Genomic DNA, 27,575 nt, shown 5'->3' on the forward strand with positions numbered 1-27,575 from the left:
GCCAGGCGGGCTCCAGGGCGACTTCCCGCGCGCCGGGGGTCCTAGCTCCGCGGGGGCGGAGCCTGCGGCGCGGTGCATGCCGGGCGGGGGCGGGGCGCCCGGCTCTCATCATGGCGGCGGCGGCGGCGGCCGGTCTCCGCTACTGGCTCTGGGCCGCCCTGCTTGTCCTTGCGGCCGCGGTCTACGAAGACCAAGTGGGCAAGTTCGACTGGTGCGTGCGTGTGGGTCACGTTCGGGAGCTGTGCGGCTGTTTTCTCAGCGCCAGCCTCGCGCCTGCTACGGGGAGGACGGGTCGCGGGCAGCGGGACCGGCCGCAGCACCTCCGGGGGGCCCGGTGCGAAATGAAAATGTGGGTCTCCGCGTTCGAGAGTTGAAAGAGGCGGGAGACGGCCGCAGGAGAGCGTTGGACGAAGCAGCGTCAGGGCCGCTTCTCAGCCCGTCTCCGCGGGCCCGGCATTGAGGCGGGCTTGGGGTTCTGGCCGGAGGCCCGGTTTCCGTGCGGGTCAGGCTCGGGTCTACCGGGCGGCGGGGCCCGTGGCCCCACAGTGGACTCTCGCTTTTCCTCGACTTGGCATCTCGGGTGCGTGAGCAGGGGCTCGGGTCTCCCTGCGGGTCCTAAACCGAGCCCCTTCTCCGGTCATTCAGCCCCACCCGGCCCCGGGCTCAGGACGGGCCCAGCACGTCTCCCATCAGCTGGGAGGTGCCAGCTTGCTTGCTTTCTTTTCTTTTTACTTATTCATAAGAGACACACAGAGAGAGGCAGAGACACAGGCAGAGGGAGAAGCAGGCTCCGTGCAAGGAGCCCGACGTGGGACTCGATCCTGGGTCTCCGGGGTCACGCCCTGGGCCGAACGCAGGTGCTAAACCGCTGAGCCGCCCGGGAGTCCCTGTAAAATGATCTTATTAATAGTTCATCATTACCTACAGTAGGGGTGAGAATGAATGAGATCGTTAAGTTAGCACAATGTCTGGCGCGTGGAGTACAATTAAGTATTACCTATTATCAGGACTATTCAGGAAACAGTTAATTCTTCAGAGCCCAGCTCAGGTAGCTCCTCCTCTGTGAAGTGTTTTCTGTATCAGATACATTGATTCATGTTTTTGTGTGTGTGTGTGTGTGTGTCTGTAGAGGTCAGCAGTTGTTTTGGGTGCTGTAGATGGAGAGGTAAGAAAGCACTCAGTCGGGGATCCCCAGGTGGCTCAGCGGTTCAGCGCCTGCCTTTGACCCAGGGCATGATCCTGGAGTCCTGGGATCGAGTCCTGCGTCGGGCTCCCTGCATGGAGGCTGTTTCTCCCTCTGCCTGTGTCTCTGCCTCCTTCTCTCTCTCTCTCTCTCTGTCTCACGAATAAGTAAATAAAATCTAAAAAATATAAATAAATTCAACCTAAGTCATATTTTTAATGATGTGGACAAATGCTCACAATACAATGTATATATTGCGCATGTACAGCCTGTACGTGTATGTAGTATGGTTCTAATTTAGCAGAATAGTACAAACATGTCATTACAGATACATAAACAGAAGGAAGTACCCTAAAACACTGAAGAGTTTATGGTGGTGGTATGATAGACATTTTAAATTTTTAAGAAATGCTTTTATGTATTTTTCGTATTTTCTATCATGAGCAGACATTGCTTTAGTTTGTCCCCCACCCCGCAGAGAAAGAGCATACACGAAGGAAGGGCAAAGGGAGAGGGAGAAAGAATTGTAAGCAGGCTTCATGCTCAGATGACACAGGGCTGGATCTCGTGACCCTGAGATCATGACCTGAGCTGAAATCAAGAGTTGGATGCTTAATTGATGGAGCCATCCCTGAGCCCTGAGCAGGCATTACTTTTACAGTCCAGATAAAAGATAACGATATTTTATTTTACTTATTTATTTTTAAAGATTTTATTTATTTGACAGCACGCGCATAAGCAGGAGGAGTGGCAGGCAGAGGCAAAAGGAGAAGCAGGCTCCCCACTGAGCAGGGAACCTGACGTGGGTCTCTTGAGGCTCATGAGCCTGGGTCATGACTGACTGAGCCACCCGGGTGCCCCAGATAACAGTATTTTAAAAGAGAGCATGGTAATTAGAATCAGAAAGTCTTAGTTTTGTGTTCTATTTCTGACTATAGTTAGTTGACCCCAACAGACCTTAGTTTACTTATCTGTAAAATGAGAGTAATAACATTTGTCCTATGTATTTCATAGAGCGTTCAATGGATATAGAGAGAATTAAGTACATGAAAATACAGGTCATATAAGCCTGTTATGTCATATAAGCCTGTTTCTTTACTATCTGCTGAGTTGCTTCCTTTTTTTTTTTTCTTAGACCAAACAACATAAGAGAAATTTAGTGTAAATGCCATGTGTGTTTAGTTTGCCAGGGATGAGAGTACTTTTCCTGTAGCAGCAATGTGCAAGTACCTCCCGTGTACTTGGTAGTGTGCCATGCAAAGCTAATTATATTCCCTTTATGCTTGAGAGGGGTGTTGAAAAGGATGGGAAATATTCCAAGGAAAGCGTGAGTAATGAGTCAAATGGATCCTGAACATCGGGTGGGCTCGAAAAGGCTGAAGAGAACAGAAGCCTGACCCAGTTTGTGGAGTTTTGTTGGAAAATTCGCATGATTTTTTTTCTCCAGGAGTCAGAATAGAAGGGCCAGTTGGATTGTATGCTTGTGGACACAGACTTTGTGTCTCTTCCCTCGTGTAATAGGAGTGTCTGGTCCCGTTAATGAATACAGAGAGGACTGATGTTTGTTCCTGTAGGAGATTTAGACCTGGTGTTCTTTTGGGTGGCCCTTGAGATCAATATGTGCTTGCATTTAGAAGTAAGAGTTGGGGGCAGCCCGGGTGGTTCAGTGGTTGGCGCCGCCTTCAGTCCAGGGCATGATCCTAGAGACCCGGGATCGAGTCCCATGTCAGGCTCCTGCATGGAGCCTGCTTCTCCCTCTCCTGTGTCTCTGCCTCTCTCTCTCTCTTTCTGTCTCTATGAATAAATAAATAAAATCTTTTTTTTTTTTTTAAAGAAGAGTTGTACTTCTTATCTATGAGGGTCTATTCTCTCTTCTTGTTCTCTTGGTTTCTGACTACATTGCCTAGAAATCTTGCTTTTGATCAGATTTCCTCATTAACAGACATTCTTCACACGTCCTAAGATACCCATGATGGTGACCACCTCACGTGTTGGTGCAGTGGTCTCTTCACAAAACACTTTTTGCGCAGTGATGATTTTGGCCTTCACACTTCTTGTCCTCACTTCCTCAGGAGACAGCAGTATGTCGGGAAACTCAAGTTTGCCTCCTTGGAGTTTTCCCCTGGATCCAAGAAGTTGGTTGTGGCTACAGAGAAGAATGTGATTGCAGCATTAAATTCTCGGACTGGGGAGATCTGTGAGTGACCAGTGTGGGCCGTAGCTTGGGGTGGAGTGGCTGAGCCTCATGAATCCAGGATGGCCCATGGCCTGTGTAGCCTTCCTGGTTGCTTCCCAGGTTAGGGACAGATTGGCCGAAAGATGCATCTCTTACTGGATTCTGATTCTTTTTTTCAGTTGTGTTAGCTTTGAATATTAACTGTTTCCCTATAACGACTTTTTAGTTTATCCCCTTAGCCTGAGTTCTAAGAGTTCTTAAGATACTGTTTCAAAAAATCCATTTTCTCTTGCTACTTTTATGGATGTTTTTTAGGCACTAAAATCATGGTGATATAATTTACAATCACTATTTTTCTTGTGCATCTTAAAGATCCTGTTATTTTGTCATGCATTTGTATGTTTAGGGTGGTTGGGGGGGGGTGGGAAGTGAGGAGACTTCAGATTGGGACAGGACTGGCTCCTCTCAAACCTTCCTCCCCTCAGTACCCAGTGAGTGTGAGGGGATCATTGTCAGTTAAGTGTAATCCTCCTCTCCCTTGAAATAAAATGAAGTAACCAAGGTGCAAAGACCTCTTTGGTTCTCTGCTACCTTTTTGCACGCCTCTCTCTAGTTAATGGTAATGTCTGACTCTCGTGTCTCTCAGTGTGGCGCCATGTTGACAAGGGCACAGCAGAAGGGGCAGTGGATGCTATGCTGCTCTACGGACAGGGTAAGCACAGTCCTGCCTGGTCTCTCTCGTGGTGTTGGTCCATCTCCCCATTCCTCAGTTCCTTCCTTCATACAGGGTCTGCTAGTGAAAAAAAGGAGTGTTCCCAAAAGGTAAGGGACAGGTATCATAAATAACTTCTATTTGCATCCATACATCAGAGGTGTGGCCTCTGCTCACAGCCCATCAGAGGATAGTCTGATACCCCAACAGAGTACCAGTTGGGGAGATGACTTCACCATGAATTTTTTCTCTTCCAGATGCAATCACTGTGTCCAATGGAGGCCGGATCATGCGTTCCTGGGAGACTAACATTGGGGGTCTGAACTGGGAGATTACCTTGGACAGTGGCAGGTAGAGGGCAAGAAGCTCTATTTTTTTTTTTAACTTAAATTATTTTTTTATTTTTTAAAATATTATATATATTTATTCATGATAGAGTCAGAAACAGGCAGAGGGAGAAGCAGGCTCCTTGTGGAGAGCCTGATGTGGGACTCGGTCCCAGGATCCTGGGATCACACCCTGAGCTGAAGGCAAATGCTCCACCACTGAGCCACGCAGGCATCCCAAAATTTTTTTATTTTTAAAGATTTTATTTATTTATTCATGAGACAGAGAGAGGCAGAGACATAGGCAGAGGGAAAAGCAGGCTCTCTGTGGGAGTCCAATGTGGGACTTGATCCCAGGGCTCTGGGAATTCACCCTGAGCCGAAGGCAGACGCTCAACCACTGAGCCACCCAGGCGTCCCTGGAAGCTATATTTCAGGTAGCCGTGGTTTGAGGTTTTGCTGAAACACAGGTCTGCATGGACAGCAATTTAGGGTCTTTTGACTTTTTCCTCACAGGCCACTGAAGAACCAAATAACATCAAACACCCTGTGTCTTAATGATCTGAGGTCATGGAACATGTGGTTACTCTGCCAGTGTTTCTTGAGCACCGATTGGATGCAGAGCTCTGTGCTAGGTGCAGTGTTTATCCTTGCACTTGAATGCTGCTCCTAACCTTACTGTGATATGAGAACTCTGACGTCCTAGATATAGGAATGTAATATAAATCTTTCAATGTTTTAATTTTATATTGAGAGAATAGCTTGGGCAACTGTTACATCTTTCCTGGGATTGTTTCAATTTTGGGGTCATTTGCATTAGTGTATATCTCTTCTGATAATAATTTATCTGATTAATATTTGGCGCACCCCCAGGCAGTGGAATGCACATGTGACTCGAGAAGATTTCTGTTGTCAAGAAACACATTGTCAGCGGTGGGGAGGCAAGCACATAGCCTGTAATCTCAGTACGGGGTGACAGATGCCATGGTAGAGGGATGATCTACTTGCTGGGAATTCCTAGGGGAAGGAGGTAACAAGACTGAGGAGGTTCACAGGGCTTCAGGGAAGCAGTACAGCCAAGTGCTTGAAAGCGCAGCCTCCCAAGTCAGCTAACCAGAAGCAGAGCCCATATTAGGATCCTGATGCATTTGACCCCAAGGCCTATTTTCTTACCTACTAAGCTACAGTGGTAGTGTTTCAGATTATCTCCTCTCATCTGAGACCCTGGAGGTGCTGGCAGTGCTCACTCCTGCACCTGTGCTCAGTTTCCAGGCACTTGGGCTGGTGGGTCTGCAGGAATCAGTGAGGTACATTGCGGTCCTGAAGAAGACCACTCTTGCCCTGCATCATCTCTCCAGCGGACACCTGAAGTGGGTGGAACACCTCCCCGAAAGGTAAGGCCACCTTCCCACCAGGTGGTGGCTGCCTCGTTCTGCTCTCCACAAGCTCCTGTTTCTGAGGGTTGTAACATTTATTCTGACTCAGGCTCCACTTGTGTTGGCCTCATGTGTCTTGTGTTGGGCTCAGTAGATAGAAGCCTGCACTCAGAGGCCGTGCTACTTCTGGCATTTCTTTGCAGTGAGTGGAAGATTCTCAAACTGGGCACCAGAGACAGTCCAGCAAGGGGAGTGGCTTATTCAATTATGGTCATAGCACTCTGGGCTTTTTGATTTCTAATTCAAGTCGGACTGAGCCTTTCATTCATGTTATGAATCAGAACAACTGAAGAAGAGCTCAAGGGAAGAACTGAGCAAGGTTTGAGATGGTTACCAGAGGTCCTAGTCATGGAAAGCATTAAAGCTCTGAAGGATCAGGAGGGAGGAAAGAAAGGAAAAGATTTGCTTAGACCTGTGGCTATTTTCAGGGCATAAAACTCAAATTTGCATGTGGCCAAATGCCTGGCACCTGGGAGCAAAGCAGGCCCAGTAGGAATTGCTGGCAGCTGCAGTGTGTCTGACTTACCTCCGGGGGGCAGCCTTACTCAGCTCATTGACGCCCTATAGGAATTGCCTAGCGATGCTTCTACTTTTTAAGAGCCAGGAGTCTGGTTTTTACATGTAAAGTCAGTTCTAAATTTTTTTTTTTTTTTTTAGTTTTAAATGTTGATGGCTGTTTTACTTATTTACTTTTAGTTTTTAAAGATTTTATTTATTTATTCATGAGAGACACAGAGGCAGAAGCAGGCTCCATGCAGGGAGCCTGATGGCTGTTTTAAAAGAACCAAACCAAACAAAACCTCCTTAGGGACTGCTAATTTGTGATCTGTGGGCAGGGACCTGGCTGATTTTAGAGGACCTGGGAGTGGGCCTGTCCTGCCGCTGAAGCTGTTGCTCCTTGCTTTTTCTTCCCTTAGTGACAGCATCCATTACCAGATGATGTATTCCTACGGTTCTGGGGTGGTGTGGGCCCTTGGAGTTGTTCCCTTCAGCCACGTGAACATTGTCAAGTTTAATGTGGAAGATGGAGAGATTGTTCAGCAGGTATGGATGGCCAGGCATCTGGCTTGAGGAGCCTTATTGATTGTGGAGGGGAATATATGGAGCCCTTCTTTGCATTGGGGTCCAGGGAACTTGGCTGGGCAGATGCAAAAGCCATTCATGGTCCCTGATTCTGTTCAGTTGGAGGCTGCTTTCTCCTCATCAGGTGTTGGTTTAAAGCCCTCACATTTCATGCATGGTGCTTTCCTGGGAGGGCTGGAAAATTATGTAGGTGTTTTCACTGTGAGTTTCTTAGAAGGTAATACTGTGGAAGTAGTGATAGAGAACCACATATGATAAGTACAGTAGAGAAATGCTTATTTGAAGTGTCAGGTCTTAAAAATGACCTAGTATATTTTTCCAGTGAAAAGAAAATCTTAAAAAAAAAAATTCTGATTTTTCCATCTTTGGAGCTCTTGAGAAGTTGGGAGGGATGGGAAGAAGTCCTTTGGAACCAGCCATGAAGAGAACCCTCAAGCTTAGGCCCTGGTGGTGACCTTGCTGATGAACAGAGAGGAAAATGTAGAAATTCTCACAAACGTTCTGCTATCTTTTTTGTAGGTCAGGGTGTCAACCCCCTGGCTTCAGAGTCTTACTGGAGCCTGTGGTGTGGTGGATGAGGCTGTCCTGGTGTGCCCTGACCCAAGCTCACGGTCCCTCCAGACCTTGGCCCTGGAGACAGAGTGGGAGTTGAGGCAGATACCACTGCAGGTGAGAGGTAGTGCTGCTGCTCCCTGGCCTGAGGCCTTGCCTTTGCTGCTTAGGAAAGTCTTTCTTCCACTGACACTGCTTGCTTCCTGAGCCTTGGCAGTTGGAAGAAAGTCAGGCCTCTGGCTGAACTCATGTAAAGGGAAATAGGTAGGCCACTCTTCTCTTTAGGGAACTTGAATGGCCACTCTTCTAGAACCATATGACTTGGCCCAGGTAGAGGCCTGGGATTGATCGGTGGATCAGTGACTTGCCTGCTTTTAGCCCTAATCCTCTTTCTTCTTGCCTTTCAGTCTCTGGATTTAGAATTTGCAAGTGGATTCCAACCCCGGGTCCTTCCCACACAGCCCAACCCAGTGGATCCTTCTCGGGCCCAGTTCTTCCTGCAGTTGTCCCCAAGCCACTATGCTCTGCTGCACTACCGTCACGGAGCCCTGAGTCTGCTCAAAAACTTCCCACAGGTAAGTTCAGGCTGTATGGGGCTAGGATTCAGGAGGATCTAGCCAAGCCATGATACTAGTAAGTCCTGCTTGTGAATCTGTAGATGTTTGCTCTGGATCCAGACATCTCTGTGTGTGGTGTGAGAGGGGTTAGCATTAGAGCAGAAATGGAACACTTTTTCTTCTGAGAATTAACAAAGGATCTTCCCCTGAGTCCATAGGAGAGTGGGAGTAATTCAAGCTTCCCTATAGATACCAAGAAAAGCATGAGACTTAGGGTTGGCCTCTACCTGTGTTGTAGTAGGGGAAGGGCCTGTTTTCAGCTGTGGAGGCACCAGGGGCCTCCCTCTGTTCTCAAGTATCCTGGTTGCCATGCTCCAAAGTCAGGAGCACTTTCAGCTCCAAGGCCAAGGGACCTCCCTAGGGAGATGCTCCTTTGTAAGGCCGCTGGCTGGTATAGGCCCCATTTAGGAACTGACACTGCTTTATTCCCAGGCTGCGCTGGTGAGCTTTGCCACCACTGGAGAGAAGACGGTGGCTGCAGTGGTGACCTGTCGCAGCGAAGTGGTGAGTGTCGAGAGTAACGGTCAGCACTGGAGGGTGTTCCTTCCTTATGTCTATCGGGAGCCTTGAGAACCAAAAGTCAGGGCAGTTTGAACCCAGGGGGCAGGAAGCTGTTGAGAAGTAAGTTTTCAGTTGCTCTATAGTGCTTTCAGCACACCCCCTTGTCCTCAGGAACAGGAACCTAATATTGCAACCCTACTTTCATCCGCAGCTGTTAAGCTATGTAGACTTGTAAGCAGTAGTGAGGAGTGACGTCTTCTCCTGGGTTCTGAGATGACACGGAAAAGATGGCTTAATTTCAGGGACTGGGGAGTGACCCCATGGCTAAGTTTTCTCTTCCATCCTTTTCTTTTCCCTAGCAGAAGCCTAGCAGTTCTGAAGATGGGTCACTGGGGAGCTTTGCGGAAAAGCCCAGTCCCCAGGTACGGTGTGGCATTGGGCACTATGGACCCTGGATAACAGGGTCCAGGAAGGCTGGAGCGGGTCTCCCAGAGCTTTCAGCCTCAGATGGCGTTTGCTGCAGTCTATGAATCATGTTTGTCTGGATCCTTTGTAGTTGGGAAATTGGATGTAGGATCCCTAGAGTCTGCTCTCAAGCACTTTTTCTTCTCGCTCTGTTTGCGCATGTCCTCTGGGGCCCTGGCTGGTATTGCTGAGTGGTGATCTGTGCAGTTGTGCTGCAGCAGGACACAGGACCCTGGGTGGGACACTTTCTGCTGTGTCTTCCAGCTCCTGAATTCCTTTCTTTTTTTCTTTCTTTATTTGGAAGATATTTATTTGATGGAGAGAGCACCAGCAGGCAGAGTGGCAGGCAGAGGGAGAGTGAGAAGCAGGCTCTGAGCGGGGAGCCCGTTGCAGGGCTCAGTCCCGGGACCCTGGGATCATGACCTGAGCCGAAGGCAGATGCTTGACTGACTGAGCCACCCAGGCCCCCCTCTCCTGAGCTCTTCTGAAGAGCTTTGTGATTTCCTTGCTGGGGTCTTACCTCTGTAGGGGAGGTCAGCTGCTCTGTAGTGACTTCCTTCTGACATAAGTACAGTGGTCCTGTTTGCTTACTCAGATACCTTATTTCTGCCTTTCTTTTTTCCTTTTGTTTTTCTTTGCATTTCTTTCTTGACGTGGCCCTTCATTAGGGTAGTTAACCCCAATTCCTGAACTACTTTTGTGGGACTTGGCTTTAGGGGATCTCTCTAGTTGACCCGTGCTGTCTGTACCCATAGGACTCATTGACTTGCTTCAACCAGACCTACACCATTAATCTCTACTTAGTGGAGACAGGTCGGCGGTTGCTCGACACCTCCATCACCTTCAGTTTGGAACAGAACGGCACTCGGCCAGAGCGGGTGAGTCAAAGGCTTTGTCTTTGGGCTCTGGCCCGTGGGCTTCCGAGAGTGGGTGTCCCTTCCCTCAGGGCCAGGTCACAATTCTTGGGTCCTGTGTTTGGGCTCTCTGGACATGAGTTCAGTTCCTCTGAACAGCTGACTTGTCAGAAGTCCTCACGATTAGTAGTAGAGGCAGGTATCATTTGTGCAAAGTGGTGAGCGTGCCAGGCACTGTGCTGAGCTACTTACTGATACACTAATTGATTTAGCTTTCTCACCAGTCTTGCGAAGTGCTTACTACTGCCCTCATTTTAAAATTAAACTTGTGCCTTGTGAGATCCAGGACCCTGTCCAGAGTCACGGGGCTAGTAAGTTGTCACCAGTGCCCCAGCCTGCACTTTTGGTCATCGTCTTATATGGCCTCCATGCACAATTAGGGTGTTCTTCAGCTTCCCTGGGCTGTGGCTTCCCCATCTCCAAAATGGAAGCTCTGATCTTGGCCTTCTGCTCACTTTGTGGGGAGTGATTGGAGCATATGGAATGACACAGTGCCTGAGAGGCAGTCCGGTTCCTCCTCTGAGGTCTGGGCTGCAGCCTAGTGGCACTGTGCTGGCTCTGACAAGTTCTTGTTATCTCATTGAGGTCTAGGCTGTAAGCCATGTTGCTTACATGATGAATAACTTCGTGTGCTGAGCCTTTAACAACTTCTGATACCTTGAATCTGGGGGTCTGGTGCTCAGAGACATTTGGGTTGTGGCTGACTGCAGTGGTTGGGACTTTGCTTACAGCTCTACATCCAGGTGTTCTTGAAGAAGGACGACTCTGTGGGCTACCGGGCCTTGGTACAGACAGAGGATCACCTGCTCCTCTTCCTGCAGCAGCTGGGTGAGCAGACCTCATCCAGCCTGTTTTTTTAAGGCCTGCCCAGATTTCTAGTCAGACTATATTTTTGGGGCCGTGGACTGGTTTCTGGGAAAGATTCCAGGGGAGTGTGGCCTGAATATTTTTTAGAGCCATATGTCATCTGTTTTTGAATAATCCCTTAGCATTCCAGGGTGGGATCTGGAACTTCCCTTGGACTGTTAAATGCCGCCCCCTGCTGTGGCTGCTTCTCTGCCTGACATGAGAGCTGCTGGAATCCCTTAGCCACATAGAAGAGCCTTTGGGCTATGAGGGAGGCAGGCTTGGGTTTCGTAACCAGGGTTTCTGTAGCAGGGAAGGTGGTGCTGTGGGGCCGGGAGGAGTCGCTGGCGGAGGTGGTATGCCTGGAGATGGTGGATCTGCCCCTGACTGGTGCGCAGGCTGAGCTGGAAGGAGAATTTGGCAAGAAGGCAGGTATGCACGGGGGACTCTGGGACAGCATAGTGGTTGGAGGGGCTGCTCCAAGAATGAGTCTGGTAGTTAGACGACAGGAGATGGCTGGCTCACGGCATCTCCGGCTTTCTGGGTGCAGTCATTTTGCCAGTGTGTGTGGAACTAGCTCTGCGACCAGATTCCAGTGCGTACATGGCCACGTGGTTTAGGTAACGGTTCTTCTCTCTGAAAGGAGCCACTTGGAAACCCTTCTATGGGAAGATCCTGAGGAAAGAGTCTTAACTTAGTAGAGTAGTAACTACCATTGTCTCAGTACCTCAGATCTGCCAGGCACTGTATCATACTTTGTCCCCCAGGCACCAGCCACCTCTTTCTGGAGAGGTGTAACTGGGTTGATGGGGTTGTTGTGGTAATTGGCAGTGTCCTCTGCTGCTGGCCAGTCCCAGGCCCCAGAATGGACTTGGTTCATTCCACTCTGGTCAGTCCTGCCTCCCGCCTCTCCCTCCCATCCCTCACTCTGCAGCCGTAGTTACTGAGGGCCTACTCTGGGCCAGGCACCTTGGTAGGCATTGTGGGTTCTCTTGAGCCGAGGATTAATTTGACTTTACTATTTATTTCTGCTGCCCGGATCCAGCAATTCAAGGTAAAATCTGCTTCCTGCTGCCTTGTTGCTCATTGCCTGCCCACGTGGCTAGCTTTTGGTTAATTCTTTGTTTTTCCTGACCTGCATCAATGAGGTACATAACTGTGTGTGCATGGACTGCTGTTCCTGTGACTTGTCCTGTTTGCCTCTCACTTCCTTGAGCTGAGGTTGCTGGAAAGTAGCATACGCAAGGGCACCACTCTTTAGTGAGCACTCACTGGGGACCCTGCATGGCATGAAGTCCTGTGTGTAGGTCATGTGGTCTTCGGACTATATACAAGTTTACAGATGAGGAACCAGAGGCCAGAAGTTATGTACATTTCCCAGGTCACCCAGCTAGTGAGTAGTAGAGCTAGGATTTTAATCCAGGCTGCCAGACGCCAGAGACCATCTCTTTACTCATGCTACCTTGCTCTGGTGGCCACACTTACCCTGTGGGGAAGACTTGAGGGTGGCACCCTCATTGACAGGGTCAGGGGTGAACGATTGCCCAGGGAAGTTGGTGGCAAGTAGGTCTGTTGGGTGTAGGTTCAATAGTGAACAGGGTGGGGGTAGAGCAGTGGGTAATGGAAATTCCTGTCCACGGCACACTTACCTCTGCATTCTGCGCTCCCACATACTCCCCTCTTCTGGCTTTCTTGTGGCACCCAGAAGCCTTCCTCTGGCCATTCTGGATGCGGGCTGTGGTGGAGACATGCTCAGCATGGCCACGTCCTGCATGGCTGATTCCTGACCTCCTGGTCTCCCTTTCCAAGATTCCAGGAGGTGAGAGAACTGCGAGCCAGGAAGATAGGTTTTGGAAGTTCCTGCATGGCTATACCCGAGTGTGAGATTAGTAGCTTCAGATAAGGACTGCCCTTTGGGCTTGCTTCTTCATGTATGGATGACTTGAGTGTTCCAGGGGAGCAGGAGAGATCCCCCATGAGGAAAAGCTTCTTGCTGGAAATACCTGGTCTGATAAGGGGTGAGCCTCAGCTGTGTTACCTTTTCCTTGACACCAGACGGCTTACTGGGGATGTTCCTGAAACGCCTCTCGTCCCAGCTCATCCTGCTGCAGGCGTGGACTTCTCACCTCTGGAAGATGTTTTATGATGCTCGGAAGCCCCGCAGTCAGATTAAGAATGAGATCAACGTTGACACCCTAGCCAGAGATGAATTTAATCTCCAGAAGATGATGGTGATGGTGACAGCCTCGGGCAAGGTGAGGTAGAGGGTTTTAAGCCCCCAGTAGCAAAACTGCTGAGGTTCTGTGAGTGGGAAGCAAAAAAGCCTTTGGTAGACACTGGTTCTAATTTCCAAGGATGGAAAAAAAAAAAAAAAAAAAATTTCCAAGGATGGAATCAGTTCTTCAGTTTGTCTTTCTAGTAGTGAGTCAGTTATTTGTTTATCTTGCAGCTTTTTGGCATTGAGAGCAGTTCTGGCACCATCCTGTGGAAACAGTATCTCCCCAATGTCAAGCCAGACTCCTCCTTTAAACTGATGGTCCAGAGGACTACTGCCCATTTCCCCCACCCCCCGCAGTGCACCCTCCTGGTAAAGGACAAGGTGAGGCTGTCCTTCTCAGGTTTGAGCCAAAGTGGGGGTGGCTTTTTAGTGTTGTGTAAGTTGAATTTCTCCTGGGCCTTTGGAATTCTGGGAGAGCTAGGGACAAGTGTTCAGGAGTTAGAGCTCTGTTTGTTCCAGCTGTTTGTCTAAGTGGAGGAAGCACCAAGGACCGATGGGGGTTGACTCTGGAGGGGGTGTGATGTCACCAGACCTGGGATGAGCCAGCCCTCCTTCCCAGCTGAGCAGCTGCTTTCTCTTGAGACAAGGGAGAGCAGGATGCAAAGCTATTTGTTTCTGCCTCCTGGAATTCGCTGGATTTTAGCGGATTCATTCAGGTGTCATTAGAAAGGGGCACTTTCTTGGCTTGTTAGTCCCTGTTGGAATGGCTGCCCGGGGTTCCCGAATCCGTACTTGACCATTGTGTTTGTTCCTCAGCATGTGCGGTACTTGCTTAGCTTCAGAGCCAGGGACTGTTTAACTGTTCACCTTCTGACACGTACATTAGCCTTGAGGATGGTTCGCCTTTAGGCGAAACTTTATTTTGCACAAATAGGAAATCCATACAGAGGAGTCTAGAGAATCTGTCAGAGTTGAGCTGAAGTCCCAGCAATCAGGGACAATTTACCTCTAGCATTTGCATTCTTTTCCTGTTGGTGGGGTCTGACAGTTTGCTTGCCCATTTCAGGACACGGGCATGAGTTCTCTGTATGTCTTCAATCCCATCTTTGGGAAGTGGAGTCAGGTGGCTCCCCCAGTGCTGAAGCGTCCCATCTTGCAGTCTTTGCTTCTCCCCATCATGGATCAAGACTATGCCAAGGTGCTGCTGTTGATCGACGACGAGTATAAGGTAGGAGATTTCAGAGTGGCTGGAGAACCTCTGGTGGGTTGGGTGGGAGGAAGGTGGTCCTGAGGCAGCTGGTGGCCAGAGCTGGAGCTCTGTGCGGTCAGCCCGTGTGTGGGCCTGAAGGGCTTCTCTGTGCCACCCGATGGCACTTCTGCACTTCTGCACTTCTGCACTTGTGAAAACTCAGGCTCTTAGCAAAAGCAAAATTAGATTTAAGCCTATTTGGGTTCAGTGGACTTTTTTTTTTTTTTTTAATTATTTATTTATTTATGATAGTCACACAGAGAGAGAGAGGCAGAGACACAGGCAGAGAGAGAGGCAGGCTCCATCCAGAGAGCCTGATGTGGGACTCGATCCTGGGTCTCCAGGATCGCGCCCTGGGCCAAAGGCAGGCGCCAAACCGCTGCACCACGCAGGGATCCCTCAGTGGACTTTAATTCTTTTCAGATGGACTGTTTGATTCTTAAGGCTTTTTGATGGTGAACAGTGATGAATCTTGAGAAACTGTGCACAGAGAGCATCCTTTAGCTTTAACTCTTTCCTTGGGCTATCTGGGATCTTCAAGGTCACAGCGTTCCCAGCCACTCGGAATGTCTTGAGACAGCTACATGAGCTCGCCCCTTCCATCTTCTTCTATTTGGTGGATGCAGAACAGGGACGGCTGTGTGGATACCGACTTCGAAAGGTAGGGAAAGCACCTCCTGGAGACCTTTCAGGAGAGGGGTATAAGTGTTTCCTGGATATTGGCTCAGAAGTGGATTATGTTCATTTATTGTAAATATGGGTCAGCATAGTCCTGATGTCTGATTCATAGTCCTTTCCATGTTGAGCAGCTGCTGCCTGGTAGGCAAGGTTCTAGGTGCTGTGAAAAGAGCAGTGCCCAGTAGATGAAGTCTCTGCCCCCTTGGAGTTATGTGTTTTTTGTTGTTGTTGTTTGTTTGTTTGTTTTTACAATTAATTTAGAGAGAGTGCGCGTGAGTGGTGGGAAGGGCAGAGGGAGAGGGAGGAGGAGAGCACACTTGAACAGACTCCTTGCTGAGCAGGGAACCCGACGTGGGGCTTGATCCCAGGATCCTGGGACCATGACCTGAGCTGAAATAAAGGGTGGGCCGCTTAACTGGCTGAGCCTCTCAGCTGCTCCTGCTCTCCCCATGAGTTTTTGTTTGTTTGTTTGTTTTTTGTTTGTTTTTGTTGCCCCCCCCCCCCCCCCCCATGAGTTTTTATCTTGTGTTCCTTTCCTTTAGCAAAGGGAAGGGATGTTGTTGTTTGTTCTGGAGAGGTTGGGAGGTAGGAATGGGGCTTGAGTAATGGCTTGTACTTCTGTATGAAGATGATAGTATTGACCACTCTGGATAGAACGTGTGCTTTGAATCTTATTTTTAGGATTGGGATTGATTTGCTCTAATGCTGGCGTACTCGAGTCCAGCGCTAGCAAACCGTGATAGACACTGGCTCTGAGGGCCAGCCCTGAGCTCACAGGAGGCTGGCCTTGACCTCATTAGCTGGGCATGTACTCACGAGAGGCCCTCCACCCTGTCCCGCGGGGCGTTTTGAGAGGCAATACAACATAGAGCTTAAGAGCTCGGCTCCAGCTGCCCAAGTGTGAAGCCAAGCTCTATCACTTACTTACTTTGTGACATTGGGCCCGTGACTTCTTGGGCCCTGTTTTCTCATCTATAAAATAAGATGAGAGAGGACCTACTCTAAGTTTGCTGTGAGGAGACAGGGAGTTAATGTGTGCAAGTCACAGGAAGCAAGGCCTGGCACATGGTAAATGCCATCTAAGTTTTAGCTGCTGTTGTCTTAAAAATGCAGTGACTTTTCTTGACATTTTGTAACAGTTGACCTTTCCAGAAACAGCATGGGAAATAGTCTCCCCAGAAAACATTCTTTACCGTTGTGCATAAAAACATTGCCCCTTCCAAGTTGTTAAAAAGGGAGACCTTGACGGACCCCTGGGTGGCTCAGTGGTTGAGCCTCTGCCCTTCAGCTCAAGAGGTGTGATCCTGGGATCCGGGATTGAGTCCCCCCGTCACAGGGAGCCTGCTTCTCCCTCTGCTTGTGTCTCTGCATCTCTCTCTCTCTTTGTGTCTCTCATGAATAAATAATCTTTAAAAGAAGGGGAGGTGTACCTTGAAAGAGATGCACTTTATGGATAGAGGAGAGCAAGTCTGCCAGTGTCATGATGGGTGAAATCCTGAGGAAATGGGAAGAAACAGTGGCCAAGGGAGGGCAAAGTACACAAAGCTTATGTGGGAAATAAGCCAAGTGCAGTCTTGGGTCTTTGACCTCCAAGTGCATTTACTGGGGCCTTCCTCCCTGGGGATGCTTTAGGAACTCCTAATGGTTTCACAGGAGCCCATATCAAGGAAGCCTAATTTGCTCTTAATAAAATTTTTATTAAAAAAAATTTCAGTAATGCATGAATATATTCTCACTGTAAAAATTAAATGTAGGACATGAACAGACTTCTTCAGCCCTGCACTCAGCTGCCTCCTGCACATGGAACATGTGTAAGTGGTTGGCCATGCATCTTTTTTTTTTTTTAAGATTTATTTATTTGAGGGAGTAGGGGGAGAGAGAAAGCGTGCACGTGTGAGTAGGGAAGGGGTTAGAGGCAGAGGGAGAGTCCACAAGCAGACCCTTTGCTGAGTGCAGAGCACAACACACAGGGCCAGGGGATATTTCAGGACCCCAAGATCATGACCCCAGCTGAAACCAAGAGAGTCAGCCACTTAACTGACTGAGCCAACCAGGCGCCCCTTCCCCCCCGGCCTTTCTGTGTTTTTACAGATACAGAGTAACAGTGATATGGACTATAATACATATGGGGTTTATATTTAGGTTTTCTTACTGAAACAGAATTGACCTGTATTTTTTAATGTAAAATTTGTTCCTTTCGCATAATGTATTTTTTCATTATTTTGTTAAGTCCATTTTTTAGAACATTGAGAAAATGCAAAATCATGAGGTTATGGCTTGCTTCTTGAATGCACTATGTACGTGGCACTCAGATCAGGAAGCAGCATGGCACCAGGGCCCTTTCCAGTCACCCCTCCCCTTCCTCCCAAGGCTTCATGTATACATAGTATGGATGGATAATTATTTAACTATAGGGCGCCTGGGTGATGCATTCAGTTAAGTGTCCAACTCCTGGTTTCGGCTCAGGTCATCATGATCTCATGGTTGTGAGAGTGAGCCCCGTATTGGGCTCTGTGCTCAGTGGGGAGTCTGCTGGAGATTCTTTCTCTCTCACCCTCTGCCCCTCCAGCTCATGCTCGCTTGCCTGCTCTCTCACTAGCGCTCTTTCTCTCTCTCTCTCTCTCTCTCTCAAATAAATAAATCTTTATCTTTTTATTTTCAAAAGATTTATTTATTTATTCATGACAGACACAGAGAGAGAGAGGGAGAGACAGAGGCAGAGAGAGAGAAGCAGACTCCATGCGGGGAGCCTGATGTGGGACTCGATCCTGGAACTCCAGGATCTTGCCCTGGGCTGAAGGCAGCCTCTCAACTGCCGAGCCACCCAGGCATCCCAATAAATAAATCTTTAAAAAAATAATATATTTAACTGTAAAGGTTTGTGAATTGGTTTTCTTGACCATAGAAAGCATTTCCTGTAATGTTTTGTTTGTTTGTTTCTTTAAAAAAAAAAAAAAGATTTTATTTATTTATCTATCCATGAAAGGCACAGAGAGAGAGAGGCAGAGACACAGGCAGAGGCAGGAGCAGGCTCCATGCAGGGAGCCTGGTGTGGGACTTGATCCCGGGACTCAAGGATCATGCCCTGAGCTGAAGGCAGATGCTCAACCGCTGAGCCACCCAGGTGTCCTTCCTGTAATGTTTCAGTGTCCCCGCTAGCTTAGCAATTTATTGCTGGATTCAGATACAGGAATCGTAGTTATTATCAATAAGTGGTAAACTTTTCTTGGATAGTTCATATTCAGATAAACAGTGGGATACCACTGAACATTCCTTTCTTACTAGCTTCAGTATCTTGCCTCAACAAACTAAGAGTTCCATAACTTCTGTACAAACTAGATCCTTTTTTGCTGTTTTCCTAGGAGCTCTGATCTCTGTTTCTTCTGGTACAAAGGCCCCAAATAAAGGTGTGTGGGATATATAACTGTCATGGGTCTGAGTGTACCCACCAGATTATAAGTGCTGGCTTTCTTGCCCTTGCCCTAGGATCTTACCACTGAGCTAAGTTGGGAGCTGACTATTCCCCCAGAAGTCCAGCGCATTGTCAAGGTGAAGGGGAAGCGCAGCAGTGAGCACGTTCATTCCCAGGGTCGAGTGATGGGGGACCGCAGCGTGCTCTATAAGGTATGGTTCTGTAGTTCCAGGGTCGGGAAGGGCAAGGGTTTGGATTCTGGCTCTAGGATTTGGTAGATACTTGATCTTGAGTGAGTCATTTCATTCCTTTGAGCCTTAATTTATCACCTATGAGATGAGCATAACATCCCCTCCTAGGGTCATTGTGATGATCACATAGATGCTCGTGCCTAAGGTAGTACCTGGCATATGGCTGCTACCCAGTACATTAGCTCTTGTTTTTATTGATAGTGCTGATAGAACTTTCTGGAGTTAAGCCTTAGTTAATCCATTAGAAACTCCATCTCTATGATCCAACACTAGTTAGTGGCAAGGGAAGGGAGACAGAGCTAGTGGGTTGCAAAACTGCTGGGAGAGAAGGTAGTCCTTGTAATGCATGGTCATTAATTATATTAATTATACCTTCTGCAGAGCATGGATTGAGTTGGAGGAGGATGTGTGATGGAACAGGGTAGCATGTCCAAGGTAGCTTATGGGGAAGCTGCTTCACTGGGCGTGGGGCAGCACTGCAGGGTGTAAGCCAGCTGGACTGTCCAGGTACAGACTTGGCTCCACCGCACGCTAGCTGCTCATCATGGCTAATTTTCATATGTTTCCTAAATGTGTATTTTTTTTTTTTTTAAGATTTTATTTAGGGACCCCTGGGTGGCGCAGCAGTTTGGCACCTGCCTTTAGCCCGGGGCGCGATCCTGGAGACCTGGGATCGAATCCCATGTCGGGCTCCCTGCATGGAGCCTGCTTTTCCCTCTGCCTGTGTCTCTGCCTCTCTGTCTCTCTCTGTGTGACTATCATGAATAAATAAATAAAATCTTAAAAAAAAAAGAAAGATTTACTTATTCATGAGAGACAGAGAGAGGCAGAGACACAGGCAGAGGGAGAAGCAGGCTCCATGCAAGGAGCCCGACATGGTACTTGATCCCAGGTCTTCAGGATCATGCCCTGGGCCAAAGGTGGCGCTAAACCGCTGAGCCACCCGGGCTGCCCCTGAATGTGTATTTTTAAGAATATAATGGGGTTAAGAGCACCTACGTTGTATGATTGTTTTTGAAGATTAACAACAACATATAACATGGTTAGAACAGTGCCAGCCGTGTAGTTAACGTTATTATCACTCTTGATTTGAAATCTTTATTGATGGATGCCTTCCATATGGCTGCAGTTTGACTTATTCAGAAAGGCCAAAATAACATAAATTCTAAAGTACATTTGATTTGTACTAGAAAAAGTGTGTTCATTATGTAAATTTACCTTTATGAGTTAAAATTTACTAGAGTACTTGTATTCTTCTACATTGAAAAAAATAGTAGTCAGAGTAGGGTTTTTTGGATTTGTACACATCACACAAATTTTTTAGTTTTTTTCAGGAAGCTTCCTTCTGTTTGGCCTAGTTTTAGTTTTACAGGAAAGCTGCAAAGATGGTACATTGAATTGGCATGTACACCTTACTTGGCTTTCCCTAGGGACTGTGGTGCATCTGTCTGAACTAAGAAACCAGCATCAGTACAAGACTGTTAACTACAGACTTTCTTGGGGTTTCACTGGTTTTCCCATGAAGGTCCCTTTCTGCCACAGGCCCAATCCCAGGCCGCACGCCCCATGGAGTTGCCATGTTTCTCTAAGTCTCCTCCAGCCTGTTTAGTCTTTCGTGATTTTGATAGATTTGAAGAGTACTAGACAGGTGTTTTGTAGACAATTTTGGTTTGTCTGATGTTTTTCTCATGGTTAGACTGTGGTTGGGGGTTTAGATGGAATACCACAAAGGGAAGCTGTACTTTTTTTGTAGGAGTGGGGGCTTGCTAACGGGATGTCAGGTACTCTTTTAGACCCTGGGGATATATCAGTGAACAAAATAGACAAAATTGAGGCTGTTAATATATTCAGGAGCATATCAGAGAGATGATTAGTTCTACAGAAGAACAAAGCCAAGAAAAGGGGAGTGGGAAGCTGGGATTGGAAGGGGGTGGAATTTAAAATAGGGAGGTTAGGGAGGGTCTCACTGAGATAGTGACACCTTAACGAAGGAGGGAGGATAGTGCGTAACATAGAGGAACAGGCTTCTGGACAGGAAGGCTGGAGTGGACCTGGAGCGTTCTAGAAACAGCCAGGGGGCGCAGTATGACTGGAATGGGGTGAGTGAGGAGAGTTCAGGCTGCTGGGGTTGGAGGGTGGCGGGGCATATCATGGCCACCACTCTCGCCTTGATGTTGAATGAGTTGGAGTGCCAGTGGGAAGTTGGGAGCACAGATGTGACATAAGTGACTAAGGTTAAGGGCTCACTCAGCTTGCTGGGTCGAGATCAGAAGACCAAGGGAGACAGCAGGCTGACCTGGGGGACAGCAGGCTGACCTGCTCTTGCAGTAAGCCAGATGACGTGGTGGCTTGACCTGGGTTGGGTGGGGGGTGAGGTGGGGGGGACCAGAGTCCAGGTGCTTCTGAAGGTAGAATCAGTAGGATATGCTGATAGGTGGGATGTTTGGGGAGCAAGAAGGGAGTCAAGGAGTTGGAGGTTCCGGATCTCCACCCTGACACATTGGGGAGGCCTGCAGGGAGCAGGCTTTAGGCACGGGCAGGAGTTCCCTTTGGGGCATGTCAGGTTTGAGGTAGGACATTTAAGAAGAGATACTGAGACGTCAGCCTGGAGTTCGGAACAGTGCAGCGTGGGTACGTGACCTTGGCCGTTGGCAGCACCCCTGAGTGGCCTGACCATGAGAGCCAGTGTAGATGATGTCCAGGAGACTGGGGAGATGAGGAGCCTGCAGAACAGACTGAGAAGGAGGGGCTAGTGGGGTGGAGGAAAACCGAGGAACACATGTCCCGGATGCCAGGTGGAGAAAGTATTTTGAGAAGGGGTGATCATGTGTGTCACTTTGTACTAGCAGGTCAGGTGAGACGAGGATGGAGACTCGTCCATTGGTTTAGGGTAGGGAGGGTACTGGTGCAAAGAACTAGCATTGCCGGAGCAGTGGCTTAGGTCAGTGAGTGGGCAGACCGGATTGTATCTTTAGTTAACCATTTACTGTGTCTGTGGCGTGAGCAAGCTGCTTAACTACCTGAAGCCTTTCCTCACCTATTACATGTGGATGACGGTAGCTCCATTCCCAGGTTTGTGGGATTCAGTGAGGTGATGTAGGTAGAGCACCTGACTTGGCACATGGCACCGAGTACAGTGACGACGGACATCGATAGAAAGCTCTTGTGGTCAGGAAGCCCGATTCCTCCACCGGGCAGGTGGGCTCCAGGTCTGCCTCTCCACCCAGGGCTTACAGCACAGCAGAGCTTGTGATTGGCCATTGTGGCTCTGAAGGAACTCTTCCCTCCTCCTCCCCAGAGCCTGAACCCCAACCTGCTGGCCGTCGTGACAGAGAGCACAGACGTACACCATGAGCGCACCTTCATTGGCATCTTCCTCGTGGATGGTGTCACCGGGCGCATCATCCATTCCTCCGTGCAGAGGAAGGCCAAGGGCCCCGTCCACATCGTGCACTCAGAGAACTGGGTGGTGGTAAGGAGCGGCAGGTGGACGGGTGGGAGTTGCAGGGATGCGACCCAGCCAAGGCTGTGTGGCTGGTCTCCCTGGGTCTCAAATACTTTCACTGCCTCTTGTTCCAGAAATTGGTGCTGCTTTCTATTTCTGTTGGATCTAGACCCCTGGATGGCAGCTGAGGTGCTGGTTAGGTCCTGGCTAGGCTCAGGAGCTAGATGGCTCTGGGCTGGTGGCAGCCCTTCCTTGTCCCGCCGGTGTGACCTTGAAGGGTTATTGAACTCTCCATGTTGTGTAACTTGTGAAGTAGGGCTAGGGGAGTGTCCTCTGGTCTGACTTGGAACAAGTACCCAGACCCTAACTCCTAAGTATCTTGAGAATCCTTTGTCTTATGGCAAACTTTGGGTAAAGCTAGAGAAAACTACCCTGAGAGTTAGTAAAGTTGGTAGCAAGAAGGTGGTGCTGGGTGGTTTCTTTCCTTCCTGCCTTCTTGTGCAATACCCCTTTTGAGCTGAACTTGGCAGCTCAGTCCCCAGATGCCACCCCTCCTCTCTGCAGTACCAGTACTGGAATACCAAGGCCCGGCGCAACGAGTTCACTGCGCTAGAGCTCTACGAGGGCACCGAGCAGTACAATGCCACGGCCTTCAGTTCCTTGGACCGCCCCCAGCTGCCCCAGGTCCTCCAGCAGTCCTATATCTTCCCCTCCTCCATCAGTGCCATGGAAGCCACCATCACCGAGCGTGGCATCACCAGCCGGCACCTGCTTAGTGAGTAACAGGGGAAGGGTCTCTGGGGTGATGGTTTCCTCCGTGTGCCACGCCCAGGACAGAGCTGGAGGCACGCTGCACGCTGCCGGCACAACCCTGTTTGACCACTAGGGGACGTTAGTGAGGAGGGCTTTGTATCAGTAGGCAGAGTTCCTTAGTCTGCTTTGCCACTGTAAGTGACCCACTTTTTTGGATTTGAAACTCTATTTTAAATTTCTGTGATAATGGTATTTTTTGAGACTAGTCCTGGTTTGGATCACTGTGAACACTGACTTCTGTTTACTTGTTTCTGTGCAGTTGGGCTACCTTCTGGAGCAATCCTTTCCCTTCCTAAAGCCTTGCTGGATCCCCGCCGTCCCGAGATCCCAACAGAACAAAGCAGGTGAGATGCTTGCAGGTAGTGCTGAAGGCCCCCACCCTAAGGAGTGTGGCCTGTTGGTTACGTTTGGTCCTCAGCCTGCTGCGTGCTGCCTTGCTATGCTGGGGGCTCGGGCTGTAGCAGGAAACAATCGGACGAAAACCTCTGCCCTCGTGGAGCTAGCTTAACATGCTGGTGAGGGGATGAGACGGACACTGAATAAGATAGGCAAGGGAAATAATACTGTGTTAGGTACTTGTAAAGGCTACTGAGAAAAAATTAAGAGGGGACCAGGGCTATGGAGGGTTGGGAGGGTGGTACGAGGGGTTGTAACTTGAGAGAGTGACCTGGAAACGCCCCTCTGGGAAGGTGACTGAAGACTGGAGGTGGTCAGAAGCCGACCTTTGGCTGTCTGAGAGCAGACTTCCCAGGCAGGGGAGAGCTGTGCCCATGCACTGAGACCATGGCTGGTGCGCCAGAGGCAGGGAGGAGGCCACGCTGGCTACAGCTGTTGCTGGGGGTGGGGGACGTGAGGAGATGAGCTTAGGGAGCTAATGGAGCTGGGTCATGTGGGGAAGCCAGTAGCTTGTGACCGTTGGCATTCAGTTTTGTATTGCCAGCCATCATCTATCTGGTACTTTCTCACTTTTGTTCTGAATTCTGTTCATTTAGGGGTGTGGGGAACTGAGCAGTGTCAGGGGAGAGCAGATCTGCTTTTGCACAGGAGGCAAGGGGGAGTGCAGTGTGGAGAGTGGGGCAGCTGAAGCTGGGCAAGCATGTGGGGTGAGGCCAGGGTTTTCCAAGGAGCGTGGACCAGGGGTGGGAATTGTCCTAGAGGCTCCACAGGTGGGTTTTAGAGTGGCCCTGACTTCCTCCTCTATTGTGAAATACTGGGTGGCTGTTACTAGATGTAGAACAAGGTAGGAGTACAGATCTCACTCTCCACACAGGTTTTTCTTTTGTAGCCCTTTCTAACATTAAGCTGCTAAATTTTTAACTACGTGATGCAAGGAGACTTTGAAGGAAAATTTGAGGCTACACATGTGGCCTCAAAGCCTCCCAGGACTGAGAAAGGGCAGCCAAGAGATCCCCTTGCAGCAGTTCTGAAGGCTGGTCCTGGCTGATGTCTTACAGAGAGGAGAACCTAATCCCATATTCCCCAGACGTGCAGATACACGCAGAGCGATTCATTAACTACAACCAGACGGTTTCTCGAATGCGAGGTATCTACACAGCTCCCTCAGGCCTGGAGTCCACTTGTTTGGTGAGTAGAACTCACAGCCATCCTGTGTGGCAGCCGCTCTTTGCTTCACCCTGGGGAAACAGCTGAGGATTCCATTTCCTTTCTGACCAGAGTTTGAGGTTGTGGTAGACCACTGGCCACCTCTCTTACATATTTCTCATTCTGTCTGCCTTCCAGGTTGTGGCCTATGGTTTGGACATTTACCAAACTCGAGTCTACCCATCCAAGCAGTTTGATGTCTTGAAGGATGACTATGACTATGTGCTGATCAGCAGTGTCCTCTTTGGCCTGGTCTTTGCCACCATGATCACTAAGAGACTAGCACAGGTGAAACTCCTGAATCGGGCCTGGCGGTAAAGACACGGGACCCACTGCCAGAGAGCTGAGGGCAGTAAGGGCCAGACGAGAAGCTCCAGCTGCAGAGTGACAGGCCGGGGGAGGATGTGTGCTGGGTGCTCATCTCCGCAAAGTCGTGGGGAAGATGGGCACTCGTGGAGACTCCTTTCAGGACATGTCTGCTGCAGCATCAGGGGTGGATGGAGGCTGAACTCATTCTCTCAGGCGGGAATCTCAGAGCATCTCGACAGACTTGCCCTCAGAGTCTGAAGGACATCGCCCTGTTTCCTTCCTCTGCCCATCTGCGAATGGTTTTTCTTTACTAAGTCCCCCAACAGATCGTTCTCTTTTGTGAAGCTCACTTCACATGATTTTGGTTCACCTTTTCTGTTTCCCAGGCTCATCTAGAAGTCCTTCTGACTGTTTCCTTGCCTCATGCTTCAGAGTCAGGAGGGAACTCTTATTGATAACTCCACCTCATAGGTGCTTTTGCTGTTGTATATTGGGGAGAAAGAAGATCTACGCTTATTTGAGGCTCAAAGATGGATCCAGCATCTCATGGATTCTCTCCCAGGAGTTGAAGAATCTATATATGGTGTCAAAATTCACTTGAAGCCCCTAGTTTGGAGTCTCTCATTATTTTGGGCCACCCAGTCCTTGGTGCAGTTTATCAAAAGTTAGGTGTGTCACAGTGTCCTGTTCTGCTGATCATTGCCCATGCTTTGCACGTAAGGTGTGTCCGAGCCGAGGCCACCTTAATACTACTGAATTGCCTGAACCTGCAAGGGATTGCAAGGGAAGAGAGACTCTACCCATTTCTTGGTACCTCCTAACCTTTCATTGTATCCCCAGGCTGGTCTAGTCCTCTTCTGACCTAGTTAGAGACAGGTATCCTGTTTAAGAACCTTATTATTTATTTTTTACTTTTAGATACAAATTAATGAGTGCATCACCGTATTTCTCCTAAAGTGAGTAGATTTTAAACGTTACTGCTGTAACCCTTGCAGCTTTAAAAAAGGGGAGAGGGGACCGGGGTTATGAAACTGGCACATTGTGGAGGGAGCATTGCTGATTGGCTGGGCTGACATCTCTGCCACAAATGGAAAAAGTCCTAAAGGCTTCCTTTATGCACCTTGAGAAATTATGGAGTTTTTCCTGTGGAGGATTAAATGTGCAGAGGAGACCATCTCTAGCCTGTGGGGAGGAGCAGTTCCCTCAGATGTGTGAATAAAGTGGATGATGAAGGGCATGAATGTCTGACCTTTTTTGTGATGTGGGACTCTGAGACAACTTCTGCATTAGAGGGAACCAGAAGCTGTGTATTTTAGTAGGGAAACATGCCAATTTAATCATCTAGAAGTTGTATTATTTATTATTACTTTTAAAGAGTTTATTTATTTGAGGGCGGGGTTAGGGGCAGAGGGAGAGGGACAAGCAAACCCCCTGCTGAGTAGGGGAGCCCACCTTGGGTTTTGATCCCAGGACCCTGTCATGACCTGAGGCAAAGGCTGACACTTAACTGACTGAGTCACCCAGGCATCCCAAGAATTGTGTTATTTAAAAACAAAACTTGAACTCTTTTTGTCGTTATATATGCTGCTGGTTAATAATGCCAGAGGAAGGAAGAAAAATGAGAATCATTTTACTTGAGTAATAAAATTGTCAAATTGATTTTAATGAGTGAATGAACATCTAAGTATCTCCAGAAAAAACAGGCATCTCTTCATCCAGACTCAAGGCACAAGTTTGTTTAAAGTGTCCTGGGAGGGATCCCTGGGTGGCGCAGCGGTTTGGCGCCTGCCTTTGGCCCAGGGCGCGATCCTGGAGACCCGGGATCGAATCCCACGTCGGGCTCCCGGCATGGAGCCTGCTTCTCCCTCTGCCTGTGTCTCTGCCTCTCTCTCTCTCTCTTTCTCTCTCTGTGTGACTATCATAAATAAATAAAAATTAAAAAAAAATGTTTAAAAAAAATAAAAAATAAAAAATAAAGTGTCCTGGGAGAAGGGAATACATACAAGTTAAAATAATCCCACCCTGGTTTTGAGAAAGCCTGGCTGGAATCTCGACTGTCCTAAAGAATGTGCAAACTGCATCATTAGCTGTCTACCACGTCTTGCTGCCTGCTGTTTGCACAGCACCCCAATCTGCTAGATGCTAGTTTTTACTTACCTACTTATATGCCAGAATCCGAAAGAACAAGCTAAGTGGAGGGAAGCTGTGTGCCTTTCTGTAAAATGCCCTGTATTTTGGCTTTAATCATTACCATTTTACCAAAAATTCTCTCAAAGCAGGTGTTTGAGAGAGCTAAGGCTAATGGCAGGGTCCTGTGTCCGTCCTGTATCATTCCTTTGCCTCTCGTCTTAAGGCCACACTTGGTTCTGACTAGCTTGGCTCAGCCTCTGTCTGTGGCTTTTGACCCTGTTGCCTGCCAGTGCTCTGATCTGCTTTCTTGTCTTCCTCTTTTTCTGTGCATCTCCCTCGAGCCATCTTCACCCCATCTTCATTAATTATGTTCATTTGGAGCCCCCTGCAATGTTTCACTTGAATTAAGTTCTTCAGTATTTTTTATGTCCTGATTTTTTAATTTTTAATTAGTTTGGGCAATATTTTTTTTTAAACATTTTTTTAAAAATTTTTATTTATTTATGATAGAGAGAGAGAGAGAGAGAGGCAGAGACACAAGCAGAGGGAGAAGCAGGCTCCATGCACCGAGAGCCCGATGTGGGATTCGATCCCGGGTCTCCAGGATCGCACCCTGGGCCAAAGGCAGGCGCTAACCTGCTGCGCCACCCAGGGATC

The 27,575-nt window shown here is 48.6% G+C and overlaps 1 protein-coding gene across 4 annotated transcripts; it reads left to right on the plus strand.

Moving 5' to 3' along the window:
- Positions 1–54: 54 nt before the first annotated feature.
- Positions 55–26,025, plus strand: EMC1 (ER membrane protein complex subunit 1). Of its 4 annotated transcripts, none has more exons than XM_025446823.3 (23): positions 55–211; positions 3,256–3,380; positions 4,006–4,071; positions 4,329–4,422; positions 5,663–5,791; positions 6,751–6,877; positions 7,436–7,585; positions 7,876–8,043; positions 8,518–8,589; positions 8,946–9,008; positions 9,807–9,929; positions 10,697–10,793; positions 11,121–11,243; positions 12,867–13,066; positions 13,261–13,410; positions 14,096–14,257; positions 14,820–14,939; positions 18,443–18,580; positions 21,918–22,091; positions 22,629–22,839; positions 23,137–23,221; positions 24,332–24,461; positions 24,618–26,025. In XM_025446823.3, the coding sequence occupies exons 1-23, from the start codon at positions 111–113 to the stop codon at positions 24,795–24,797; spliced, it is 2,988 nt and encodes a 995-aa protein (XP_025302608.1). In that variant the 5' UTR covers positions 55–110; the 3' UTR covers positions 24,798–26,025. The 4 variants fall into 4 exon arrangements, with proteins under 4 accessions (XP_025302608.1, XP_025302610.1, XP_025302609.1 ...); XM_025446825.3 differs by having other exon boundaries at positions 11,124–11,243; XM_025446824.3 differs by having other exon boundaries at positions 8,949–9,008.
- The last annotated feature ends 1,550 nt before the right edge of the window (positions 26,026–27,575 follow it).

Source organism: Canis lupus, chromosome 2 (assembly GCF_003254725.2).
Source record: "Canis lupus dingo isolate Sandy chromosome 2, ASM325472v2, whole genome shotgun sequence".
In the NCBI taxonomy this organism is placed as follows: Eukaryota; Metazoa; Chordata; class Mammalia; order Carnivora; family Canidae; genus Canis; species Canis lupus.

Excerpts from the sequence above, each read along its gene's own strand:
- EMC1 (XM_025446823.3), top strand. The coding sequence starts at position 111 with ATGGCGGCGGCGGCGGCGGCCGGTCTCCGCTACTGGCTCTGGGCCGCC. Across the intron at positions 3,381-4,005 it reads TTCTCGGACTGGGGAGATCT|TGTGGCGCCATGTTGACAAG; the intron begins GTGAGTGACCAG and ends CGTGTCTCTCAG. Across the intron at positions 14,258-14,819 it reads TGATCGACGACGAGTATAAG|GTCACAGCGTTCCCAGCCAC; the intron begins GTAGGAGATTTC and ends GGGATCTTCAAG.